At 48.2% G+C, this 13398-nt stretch overlaps 1 protein-coding gene across 1 annotated transcript in view; it reads right to left on the bottom strand.

The window, feature by feature from the left end:
• Positions 1 to 13398, bottom strand: part of TRPM1 (transient receptor potential cation channel subfamily M member 1) — a 102036-nt gene that overhangs the window by 39309 nt on the left and 49329 nt on the right. The window contains 5 exon segments of the mRNA XM_060260094.1: positions 6155 to 6184; positions 8267 to 8407; positions 11552 to 11602; positions 12055 to 12189; positions 13184 to 13357. Coding sequence (XP_060116077.1) covers positions 6155 to 6184; positions 8267 to 8407; positions 11552 to 11602; positions 12055 to 12189; positions 13184 to 13357 — 531 coding nt within the window.

Below are 13398 nucleotides of genomic sequence, written 5' to 3'. Positions count from 1 at the left end.
TGCCAGTAGCCCACAACTTTCATGCCAGTAGCTCACAATTTTCATGCCAGTAGCCCACAACTTTAATGCCAGTAGCCCACAACTTTCATGCCAGTAGCCCACAACTTTAATACCAGTAGCTCACAACTTTCATGCCAGTAGCCCACAACTTTCATGCCAGTAGCCCACAACTTTCATGCCAGTAGCCCACAACTTTCATGCCAGTAGCCCACAACTTTCATGCCAGTAGCTCACAATTTTCATGCCAGTAGCCCACAACTTTAATGCCAGTAGCCCACAACTTTCATGCCAGTAGCCCACAACTTTAATACCAGTAGCTCACAACTTTCATGCCAGTAGCCCACAACTTTCATGCCAGTAGCCCACAACTTTCATGCCAGTAGCCCACAACTTTCATGCCAGTAGCTCACAACTTTCATGCCAGTAGCTCACAATTTTCATGCCAGTAGCCCACAACTTTCATGCCAGTAGCCCACAACTTTCATGCCAGTAGCCCACAACTTTCATGCCAGTAGCCCACAACTTTCATGCCAGTAGCTCACAACTTTCATGCCAGAAGCCCACAACTTTCATGCCAGAAGCCCACAACTTTCATGCCAGTAGCCCACAACTTTCATGCCAGTAGCCCACAACTTTCATGCCAGTAGCCCACAACTTTCATGCCAGTAGCTCACAACTTTCATGCCAGTAGCCCACAACTTTCATGCCAGTAGCCCACAACTTTCATGCCAGAAGCCCACAACTTTCATGCCAGTAGCCCACAACTTTCATGCCAGTAGCTCACAACTTTCATGCCAGTAGCCCACAACTTTCATGCCAGTAGCTCACAACTTTCATGCCAGTAGCTCACAACTTTCATGCCAGTAGCTCACAACTTTCATGCCAGTAGCCCACAACTTTAATGCCAGTAGCCCACAACTTTAATGCCAGTAGCTCACAACTTTCATGCCAGTAGCCCACAACTTTCATGCCAGTAGCCCACAACTTTCATGCCAGTAGCCCACAACTTTCATGCCAGTAGCTCACAACTTTAATGCCAGTAGCCCACAACTTTCATGCCAGTAGCCCACAACTTTCATGCCAGTAGCTCACAACTTTCATGCCAGTAGCTCACAACTTTCATGCCAGTAGCTCACAACTTTAATGCCAGTAGCCCACAACTTTCATGCCAGTAGCCCACAACTTTCATGCCAGTAGCCCACAACTTTAATACCAGTAGCTCACAACTTTCATGCCAGTAGCCCACAACTTTCATGCCAGTAGCCCACAACTTTCATGCCAGTAGCCCACAACTTTCATGCCAGTAGCTCACAATTTTCATGCCAGTAGCTCACAATTTTCATGCCAGTAGCCCACAACTTTAATGCCAGTAGCCCACAACTTTAATGCCAGTAGCCCACAACTTTCATGCCAGTAGCCCACAACTTTCATGCCAGTAGCCCACAACTCTCATGCCAGTAGCCCACAACTTTCATGCCAGTAGCTCACAATTTTCATGCCAGTAGCCCACAACTTTCATGCCAGTAGCCCACAACTTTCATGCCAGTAGCCCACAACTTTCATGCCAGTAGCCCACAACTTTAATACCAGTAGCCCACAACTTTAATGCCAGTAGCCCACAACTTTCATGCCAGTAGCCCACAACTTTCATGCCAGTAGCTCACAACTTTAATGCCAGTAGCCCACAACTTTCATGCCAGTAGCCCACAACTTTCATGCCAGTAGCTCACAACTTTCATGCCAGTAGCTCACAACTTTCATGCCAGTAGCTCACAACTTTCATGCCAGTAGCTCACAACTTTCATGCCAGTAGCCCACAACTTTCATGCCAGTAGCCCACAACTTTAATACCAGTAGCTCACAACTTTCATGCCAGTAGCCCACAACTTTCATGCCAGTAGCCCACAACTTTCATGCCAGTAGCCCACAACTTTCATGCCAGTAGCTCACAATTTTCATGCCAGTAGCCCACAACTTTCATGCCAGTAGCCCACAACTTTAATGCCAGTAGCCCACAACTTTCATGCCAGTAGCCCACAACTTTCATGCCAGTAGCCCACAACTTTCATGCCAGTAGCCCACAACTTTCATGCCAGTAGCTCACAATTTTCATGCCAGTAGCTCACAATTTTCATGCCAGTAGCCCACAACTTTCATGCCAGTAGCCCACAACTTTCATGCCAGTAGCCCACAACTTTAATGCCAGTAGCCCACAACTTTCATGCCAGTAGCCCACAACTTTCATGCCAGTAGCCCACAACTTTCATGCCAGTAGCCCACAACTTTCATGCCAGTAGCCCACAACTTTCATGCCAGTAGCTCACAACTTTCATGCCAGTAGCCCACAACTTTCATGCCAGTAGCCCACAACTTTCATGCCAGTAGCCCACAACTTTAATACCAGTAGCCCACAACTTTCATGCCAGTAGCCCACAACTTTCATGCCAGTAGCCCACAACTTTCATGCCAGTAGCTCACAACTTTCATGCCAGTAGCCCACAACTTTCATGCCAGTAGCCCACAACTTTCATGCCAGTAGCCCACAACTTTCATGCCAGTAGCCCACAACTTTCATGCCAGTAGCTCACAATTTTCATGCCAGTAGCCCACAACTTTAATGCCAGTAGCCCACAACTTTCATGCCAGTAGCCCACAACTTTCATGCCAGTAGCTCACAATTTTCATGCCAGTAGCTCACAACTTTAATGCCAGTAGCCCACAACTTTCATGCCAGTAGCTCACAACTTTCATGCCAGTAGCTCACAACTTTAATACCAGTAGCCCACAACTTTAATACCAGTAGCCCACAACTTTCATGCCAGTAGCCCACAACTTTCATGCCAGTAGCCCACAACTTTCATGCCAGTAGCTCACAACTTTCATGCCAGTAGCTCACAACTTTAATACCAGTAGCCCACAACTTTAATGCCAGTAGCCCACAACTTTCATGCCAGTAGCCCACAACTTTCATGCCAGTAGCCCACAACTTTCATGCCAGTAGCTCACAACTTTCATGCCAGTAGCTCACAACTTTAATACCAGTAGCCCACAACTTTCATGCCAGTAGCTCACAACTTTCATGCCAGTAGCCCACAACTTTAATACCAGTAGCCCACAACTTTAATACCAGTAGCCCACAACTTTCATGCCAGTAGCCCACAACTTTCATGCCAGTAGCTCACAACTTTCATGCCAGTAGCTCACAACTTTAATGCCAGTAGCCCACAACTTTCATGCCAGTAGCCCACAACTTTCATGCCAGTAGCTCACAACTTTAATGCCAGTAGCCCACAACTTTCATGCCAGTAGCCCACAACTTTCATGCCAGTAGCCCACAACTTTCATGCCAGTAGCCCACAACTTTCATGCCAGTAGCCCACAACTTTAATACCAGTAGCCCACAACTTTCATGCCAGTAGCCCACAACTTTCATGCCAGTAGCTCACAACTTTCATGCCAGTAGCTCACAACTTTAATACCAGTAGCCCACAACTTTAATACCAGTAGCCCACAACTTTCATGCCAGTAGCCCACAACTTTAATACCAGTAGCCCACAACTTTCATGCCAGTAGCTCACAACTTTCATGCCAGTAGCCCACAACTTTAATGCCAGTAGCTCACAACTTTCATGCCAGTAGCTCACAACTTTCATGCCAGTAGCTCACAAAACAGAATTTTTGCTCACAAGACTCTGCAGCTTAGAGGGAATATGGCATAGGAGACACCCATTTTTTTCCTGATTTGAAATACAAGGGTTCTGTCTCATCTATTAATTCCCAAACTATAGCATGCGATTGCGTCTTTGCCTCTGAAGAGCTTGCCCGCTGCATCTCCGTATGAATCCTGTGAGTTTCCAACTCAGCCTCCGTTACCATGGAGGGTAATTGTGCCAAACAGCAACTCATGCAGAAACACGACTCTGTGGAAGGAGGGAATTCTCACTCATGCATTCATTGGACAATAAACCATTTCTAGTGCAGAAAGGAAACATGCCTCTAGTATAATTTGGAATAAAACTAGGTATCTCCTTTGAGAAGTCTGGGAAGCTGCAGATGAATAATTTAAAATACCAACAAAATATAGATCCACATTTGTTTTCCGGCTGCCTTGTGGAGAACGAGCAAAATGGCCTGCAAAAGAAGGAGATGATATAAAAGGTCCTTACAAACAAGGAAGTGGTTGGTTCATCTCTCACTGATAAAGCCAGGCAGGACTACCCAGTCTCCTTCCGCTTCAAGAAGAGCGGATCATGACTACAGCAACTGGCATAGAAGGAACTGAAGGGAACTACTGGGGGTCCCGCAGGTACCTTAGAGGGAGGGAAAGCCGCAGCTGGAAGAAGAAAACCAGGCTCTGAAAGAAGAAATTCAATTGCTAACAGTTGCCCACGCAAGCTAGGAATAGAGGTTTCACACACACGAAGCTGCCTTCTACTGACTCAGACCCTTAGCCCATCAAGGTCAGTATTGTCTGCTCAGACTGGAAACCACTCTCCAGAGTCTCAGGCGGAGGTCTTTCCCATCGCCTCCTGCCTGGTTCTTCTTAACTGGAGATGCTGGGGATTGAACCAAGGACCTTTCTGCATACCAAGCAGATGTTCAACCACTCAGCTGTGTCACTTCTACAATGCATGAACACGCGTGCTAAACCAGACCCTTGTTCTGTACTCAGACTTGCAGGAACTCTCCAGGGTCTCAGGCCGAGGTCTTTCTCATCACCTATTGCATGGCTCTTTTAATGGGGGATGCCGGGGATTGAACCTGGGACCTTCTGCATGCCAAGCAGAGGCTCTGCCACTGAGCCACTGCCCCTCCCTCTTTCCAAGAGACAGAATCTGCCCCCCTTTCCTTTGCTGCTTCTCCTGTACTGGCTCCTCTCCTTCGCAGCCATGTGACCAGTACTGTCTAAATCGGGGTGGCCAAACTTGCTTAATGTAAGAGCCACATAGAATAAACGTCAGATGTTTGAGAGCCGCAAGATATGAATTTCAGATGTCTGAGGGCCGCAAGATACAAACAAGATACAGATGTGGGAGAGCCACAAGACAGGAAGACAGGCGGGCAAATAAATGAGGGAGAGGTGGAAAGAAAGCAATTTTAACGTTAAATGAATTCTCCAAGCCACAAACCGGCTTGGCTTGGAGAAGTCATTTGAAGAGAGAAATGGCTTCTCCAAGCTGGCCAACACTTCACTTCATTGGAAATGGCTTCTCCAAGCTGGCCAACAGGGCAGTGGGGGTTTCAAGAGCCTCACAATATATGTCCAAGAGCCACACGCGGCTCCCGAGCCACAGTTTGGCCACCCCTGGTCTAAATGGACCATGCCAAGCTACTCTTGAGAAGGAAGGCATCTTTATCTGTGCACGACAGCAAGTTCCAGACGGCCGGCACAAACGCATCTCCGGAAGTGGGCCGCCTTCCTCCCATTCGGGTCTCGTTCTAATCCAGCCTCCTGTCTTGGCAGAGAGAGAGAGAGACGCTCAGTCTCCCGGCGGCCAGAGAAGACAAAGAGATTTCAAAGAAGATTAAGCCCCATCCAGGCTTCCTTTGTACAGCGCAAAGCTGCTTAGCAGCTTTTCGGACCGGCGAGCTCGGCTTTTGTATTTCTATATTTCGCAGCTGATTTGAGACTGTGATATAACAATGCAGACGCGGGCCTGCTCTCAACGGAGGCGGAGGCGTTTCCTGTACAGCGACACTAGGATGTTGTGGATTCAAATAGCTGAAATGATAACCTGAAATCCTGAGATATTCTGGGGGGGGGGGGAACCCCCCCAACAAAGTATTGCTTAATAGCGTGACAGAGAACTGAGACAAGGCTGGTATGTGTAGCTGGCCTCAACTGAGCTGCTTCCGGTCACATGTGCTTGGCGTCCTGAACATCTGGAGCAGCTGTTCATGCAGATTTAATAAAGAACACGGTATCACTGGCATCAATGGAGGGTGCTTGTGTTAAGCGGCATCGAGTCCTTTCTGATTCGATGGTGACCCTATGAACAACTGTCTTCCAAAATGTCCTTACAAGGCTCTTTTTTGTAAGCTCCAGGAGGATTGGCTACATCCGGGGTGTGTGGCCTAATATGCAAAGAAGCACCTGCTAGAATTCCACCCCCCCAGTAGAGCAATGTATTTTCAAGGGACACAAGCAACTTACCTCCATCCCGAGAAGTTTGAGAGCTTTGGGCTGCATGAAATAAAACACAAAAGAGAAATATATATATATATATAGTTAGTAAAAGAACTGATTAAAATTATTCATCGTATTAATAACTTGCCAGCTCATCAATAGCTTTCCAAGGAAATGCACTTTTTAGAAAACAAAAAGACGTTTGGTACGTTCTATGCTTACGCCTTCTCCCTCCCTTGAAATAACATTTTGTCAGAAGTGAGTTCTCTGTTTTGCTAGCTGCACAGTCTTTGAGCTTTTTGGTGTAGTGGTGAAATGCATGGACTTTTATCTGGGAGAACTGGGTTTGATTCCCCACTTCTCCACTTGCACCTGCCAGAGCTATTGCAGGAGTTGTCCTTGAAAGGGAAGCTGCTGTGAGAGACCTCTCAGCCCCGCCCACCTCACAGGGTGTCTGTTGTGGGGGAGAAGTCTCTGATTCAGCGAGAAGGGTGGAGTATAAATCTGCAGTCTTCTTATTTTCTGACTTCCCATTTTTCTCACTTGCAAATTCTTGTTTCTTTGCATTTCCCCCATTTTGCATGCATTTTGCTCCCTCTAGTGTCCAATTTGATATTACACCAGTTTATCTCTGGCATAAAAACCTGCAGTTTAAATCAGCAGGGAGAAATGCCGTACATCAGGGTTGGGGAACACAAATGTATTTTTTTTTTAACTTAAAACACGCTTAAAACGTTAGCACTCATTTGTATAGCACTTTTTTTGTATTTCTTCCATAGGATCCAGGGAACTGGACAAAGGAAGCTCTGGCTCTTTCCTTCCTTCTCAAAGGAACTGGGGGGGAGCCTCAGCCAATGGAGAAAATTGAGGTTTTGCTCTGTAGCTCCTGAGCGATTGAGCAAGCCTTGCAAAGCAAGCTGTGACGCAGAAGGAAGCAAGAGAGAGGGAGAAGGAAGCAGACGACAGTTGCTCGGGGGCCTGATAGGAGCCCTCTGGGGGCCTGATTCAGCCCTCGAACTGCACGTTTGACACCCCTGCTTTAAGGGGTCGGGGGAGCTCCAAGAAAAAAAGCCAAGAAAAAAGCACTCGGCACTTCCCCTCCACAGCCCTTGCCTAATTTGGACAGCGCTGCAGACGGGAAGCGAGTCTGAGGCTCGGGGACAGCGCGAGTGGGGAGGGGGCGCCCTAGGCATTTGTCTAGTTTGCCTACTCCCATGCGCCAGCCCTGGGTGCCTGGCCTCATATGCAAAGGAGTTCCTGCTACAAAAATAGCCCCTACCTGTTGCAGTCATCCACTTCTCCCCCCCCCCCGATTGTTTTTTTAAATAAATATTTATTATTTATTTTTTCATTTATATCTCACACCCTTCCTGAAAGCTGGCTCAGGGATGGTCACAACAGTGAATTACAAAAGCTAAAAAATATTTGCTATCTAATTAGCAATTGAATACTGTTATATTGCTATAACGTTATATAGCTATATAACATTATATTGCTATAACGTTGCCGTTTTAGTACCTATTGTTACTCTGTAATTTTAGATTTTAGATATATTTTAAATTGTTTTTTTTTTTACGGTTGATTGTTTTTATGATGTCACCCGCCCTGAGCCTGTTCTATGGGAAGGGCGGGCCAAAAATGGAATAAAATAAATAAATAAATAAATGAACGTTACAACCAGAGGTTATTTTGTAGAAAAATAGGTGGTGGAGCTCATCCAGGGATTGTTATGCAGCTGCACCTACTATTCAATGGACAAGGAGGTGGAACTCTCAGAGGGAGGAGGTGGAACTCTCAGAAAGGTTCAGGAGCTGAGCTCCTGTGAGCTCCCACTGAATCCGAGGCCTGGTTACAACAATCTGTGGATCAGTTTCTATGGCTTCAACCATCACCATCTGGAGCTTTGAGTTGGTTGCCGTGTTGAGTCTCAAGCAGCAGAACTAAGTTTGAGTCCAGGGGCACCTTGAAGACCAACAAAGTCTTATTCCGGGTATAAACTTGTGTGTGCTTGCACACTCCTTCAGATATCTGAGCCCCTGGACTCAAACTGGACTCAGATGTGCGTTTGTGACCCTAATGCACACAGATATTGAAGATCTGAGAACAGAAAAGACATAAAAAGCCTTGTCTGATTCTTACCCTCTTTGGTCCAAATAAATTGTTGTAAAGGGTCCGGAAAGTCTTCCGCGTGTAATTGCAGCGATAGGCTCCGCCCATGAGGTATTCCAGCACAAGGCCAATATCGATGAGGCTGATGTGGTAATCGGGGGGCAGGTTGCCCTGTGGAGCCCCAGAACATTAGTTGGAAGAGAAGCCCCAAACTGGAGGAGCATAGAGCCCATTTCCATTCTACAACCTGCATCAAACCGGTCAGGGAAACCCACCCCTCTGTGAGCCTCCTGCCAAGACAAACACACCGGCTGAGTTTGAAGGGCCTTTGCAGAGTGGCCCCTTCTCCGTGAGGCAGCCAGGTTCAAAGACACAGCCTCTGCCTCCTCCTCCCTGTCTGGAAAACCCTGCCATGCTCACAGTAATGCAGGAAGAAGGGTAGTCTGCCACGTCTCTGAACATATGAAGCTGCCTTCTACTGAATCATACCCTCCTGGGTCCATCAAAGTCAGTATTGTCTACTCAGACTGGCAGCAGCTCTCCAGGGTCTCAGGTGGAGAGGTCTTTCCCATCACCTCCTGCCTGGTCTTTTTAACTGGAGATGCCGGGGATCGAACCTGGGACCTTCTGCATGCCAAGCAGAGGCTCTGCCACTGAGCCACACTCTCTCCCCATCAACTGCAGCATTGTAGACCAGCAGTGGCTCTCCAGGGTCTCAGGCTGAGGTCTTTCCCATCACCTCCTGCCTGGTCTTTTTAACTGGAGATGTCGGGGATTGAACCTGGGACCTTCTGCATGCCAAGCAGAGGCTCTGCCACTGAGCCCACTTTCTTCCCATCAAGTGCAGTATTGTAGACCAGCAGTGGCTCTCCAGGGTCTCAGGCAGAGGTCTTTCCCATCACCTCCTGCCCGGTCCTTTCAACTGGAGATGCCGGGGATTGAACCTGGGGCCTTCTGCAAGCAGAGGCTCTGCCCACTAAGCCATGGCATCCCTCTGCATTAAGGGTGGTTGAGTTTTCAAGGACCCTGAATTGGAGATGGAGCAAAATGACTTGGCTGGGAACTTGGAGAAGGAAGAGGGAAGGATGGACAGACAGACAGAGTCGTGAATATCCTTTTGACGACGCCAAAGGATATCTTTCCAAGCACTGAACAGGATGGCATATTTTGAATGGGTTCTCCACCCTCAACTTAATCAGCTGTATTCAAATTCATTCAACAATTCATCTTTTTTTTAAAAAGATGCATTTACATTTGTTTGTTTATATTGCACTTTTCTCTCAAAGTAGCTTTTCAGACATTCCCCTTCCCCACTTTCTCACCACAACAGCCCTGTAAGGCAGACCAGGCTTCCGGTCTAGCAAAGGTGTCTTTGGCAACGTTCCCTCTAAGCTGAGTTAGTGTGAGCTAGCTCACAGTTTTTTAGCCTCCGGCTCACACGTTTTTGTTTTAGCTCAGGAAGGACAGCCGTGGATCAAACTAATTCATGCAGCAGCTCACAGTTTTAATGTCAGTAGCTTACAAAGTAGAATTTTTGCTCACAAGACTCCACAGCTTGGAGGGAGCTATTTGGATGTCTCTCCAAAGGTGTCTAGCAACCTCTCATTCACTGCACAGCTTTGAGCTCTCAAGCAAGCTTTTGATTAAGCCGCAGTCCCAAGCTGGTAAACAAGCACGTTGTATAACCTCCGCTGGCCTATTGGAGGACAATCAGAGTTACATTAAAACTCTGGCAGACGTCCCGGAATTTTGATCTGATCACAATGCTTCACTGTTTAAATGAGATCTTTCTTGCTCTCAGGCTTTTTTTGTGTCTGTGCAGACAAGCGAGTGTGTGTGTGTATGAGGGGGTCTAGTTACAACCCCCCCCCCCTAAAATGAATCACCAACGACGACAGAAACGTTATGTTTTCGGCGAGCGATTCACCTCCAAGTTAGCCCATCCAAATCCCCTAGATTGTCGCTGGATGAGAATGAGCCATGAGAATGCGATGGGAAGGGAGAGAAAAGAGGGAGGGATGAGAGAAACAGATGACAGGTCATGAAACAGTGACTTCCACGAATGTGAAACGCAAGCTCGCAATGTGCAAAAGTTTCACCCCAAAACAGGTCTTTATGAATGGAGCAGTCCTCTGCCAACTGAGATGTCCCCCCACCCACAAGGGAACGGAGTGAGGAGCATACAGAAGAACATAAGAGAAGCCATGTTGGATCAGGCCAATGGCCCCTCCAGTCCAACACTCTGTGTCACAGAAAAAAATACGAGAAAGCATGTTGGATCAGGCCAATGGACCATCCAGTCCAAAACTCTGTGTCACACAGTGGCCAAACCCCCCAAGTGCCATCAGGAGGTCCACCAGTGGGGCCAGGACACTAGAAGCCCTCCCACTCTGCCTCCCCCCACAAGCACCAAGAATACAGAGCATCACTGCCCCGGACAGAGAGTTCCAACAATACGTTGTGGCTAATAGCCACCGATGGACCTCTAAGAACATAAGAGAAGCCATGTTGGATCAGGCCAATGGCCCATCCATTCCAAAACTCTGTGTCACACAGTGGCCAAAAAACCCAAGTGCCATCAGAAGGTCCGCCAGTGGGGCCAGGACACTAGAAACCCTCCCACTGTGCCCTCCAAAGCACCAAGAATACAGAGCATCACTGCCCCAGACAGAAGAACATAAGAGAAGCCATGTTGGATCAGGCCAATGGCCCATCCAGTCCAACACTCTGTGTCACACAGTGGCCAATATATGTTTGTGTGTACATACATACATATACACACACATACACACACACACACACATATATATATGTGTGTGTGTGTGTGTGTGTGTGTATACACACATTGACAACCTCCCCAGGAAATGCAACTACTACAGACGGGCCTCTCCTCCCTCCATGTATTGGTCTTCAGAAGACACCAAAGTTATCTGTCATTGCTACTTTTTATGGTAAAAGCTGCCACATTGGTCTGAAAAGCACAGTGACATGAAGACAGGGAGCTGCCTTATGCTGAATCAGACCCCTCCTTGGTCCATCAGACTCAGTACTGCCTACTCAAGAATGGCAGCGGCTCCCCAGGATCTCAGGCAGAAATCTTTCCTGTCACCTCCTGCTTGGTCCTTCCAACTGGAGATGCCAGGGATTGAACCTGGGACCTTCTGCATGCCAAGCAGAGGCTCTGCCACTGAGCCCCAAATCCCTTTGTAATCACATGAAACCTTCCCCTCAGACGCCAAGTCACTCGATGGTCTCTCTTCCCGCTGACAACCGAGGCAAAGCGTCAAAGACGTCCCCATTCCTGGTTGAACGTACCTTCTTGACGTCCCTCACAAGCAGATGCAGCGTGTTTGGGGGACCCAGCCTCTGAAAGAGACAACCCCCAGGCCCCGGTCAGAGAGCTGAAGAGGAAACAGCTTCATAAAAAATAGCGTTCAGGGACATAAAAATGGCAACTTTTCTCCTCACGGAAATCCCTGACATCCACTCACTCAGTTTTCAAAGGCACACAAAGCCGTGCCCAGAAAATGGGGTCTACCTCAAAAGGGAATCCGGGAAACCAGGCCCGTAGCTACAGAGGGAGGGCCGCTGCACTCAACCCCCCCTTCCACCTGTATGGCCCCTCCTTTTACTGTCCCGCTCTTGCTGCCGCCGCTCTTCCCAACCCTACTGTCGCTGCTCCCCACCTCTTTAAAAAGTGTGTGATGTCATTTTAGGCCCCAGGGCCTTTCCACTTAACATTTTATTCCCTGCCCCCCCCCACTTAAAATTTTCTGGGCCTGCAGGAAACCGGTGTTCATGGTGGCGGCTCAACTCACGGTGTTGTAGAGCTCTTCCAGCCGAGGGATGGTGAGGAAGCGCTGCATGTTGACTCCGTTCTCGATCAGGAGCTTCACGAAGTCCACGCGATCCAGGACCAGAGCGTCCAACATCGCCTGCTCCAGGGAATTCACCTGCAAAAAGGGGCAGCACGATCTCCACGTGGAAACGAACTAACGCAATGCACTCCGCTTGGCAGGCACACAAGACGGGGCCTTTTCAGTGGCAGCCCCGCGGTTGTGGAACAACCACCCCAGGGAGGTGCACCTGGCCCCCCACGCTCCTGATCTCCAGTAGGGCTACCAATTCCAGGTTCAGAAATGCCTGGAGACTTAAGGGTAGAGCATGGGGAAGGTAGCTTTCGGGGAGGGGAGGGACTTCGGTAGGGTTCACTGCCACAGAGTCTGCCTTCCAAAGCAGCCATTATTTTCCCCCAGCAAGGATGGAAACAATGTTTTAAGTAAATAAATAAATAATCAACAAATCAGTGATTTATAGAGTCTGAGCTGCAATTCCAGGAGATGTTCGGATTGTCAACCTTTGTCTTGAGGAGGCGGCTGCAGGGCCTTTTTTGTAGCAGGAGCTCTTTTGCACATAAGGCCACACCTCCCTGATGTGGCCAGTCCCCCTGGAGCTTACAGTAGGCCCTGTACTAAGAGCCCTGTAAGCTCTCAGAGGATTGGCTACATCAGGGAGGTGTGGCCTAATATGCAAAGGAGTCCCTGCTACAAAAAAAGAAGATTATTTGCATTTAGAACTGCATTTGATTAATCCAGGTGGGCCGTCGTGTTGACCAGAAGCAGTGGAACCAAGTTTGAGTTCAAGGGACTAGCTTTCAGGTGCATCTGCACACAAGTATTTTGTGCTTGCACACAAAAGCTCACCCCTTGAATAAAACTCTGTCGGTCTAAAAGGTGCCGCCAAGCTCAAACTTCACTCTGCTGCATTTGATTAACACCAGTCTGTGGTTGTGATTTTAAATTCCATTTATTTGGCTTGCCTGCTTTGCTTTATGTGTCTTATCTGTGTTGCATACCGTCTCGAGCTCGGTACGGAAGGAAAACGGTTCATCAGTGCTTCCAACCAGTGCATGAGGGCAGAGGGGTAGAGCCTCTTTCTGAATCTCACCCAATTCAGCAGCTCGATTTTCCTGGGATCCAACTCCTCTTCGGGTTCTTCCTTCTGCTTCCCGCCTTTCTTTTTCCCTTTCCCTTTCCCTCGGGGGGCTTTGATTTGAGGCACGGGAGACTTCTTCTCCTTGTCCAGGCCGGACCCATCTGCAGCGGTGAGGCTTCCCAATGGCTTGATTAAAAGCACACAAATGCAAGCAGAGATCCGTGGAA

The sequence above is a fragment of the Heteronotia binoei genome, chromosome 19 (genome assembly GCF_032191835.1).
Source record: "Heteronotia binoei isolate CCM8104 ecotype False Entrance Well chromosome 19, APGP_CSIRO_Hbin_v1, whole genome shotgun sequence".
NCBI classification, from domain to species: domain Eukaryota; kingdom Metazoa; phylum Chordata; class Lepidosauria; order Squamata; family Gekkonidae; genus Heteronotia; species Heteronotia binoei.
Note: the sequence above shows the minus strand (reverse complement) of the source record. Positions and strands in the feature narration are given on the sequence as shown.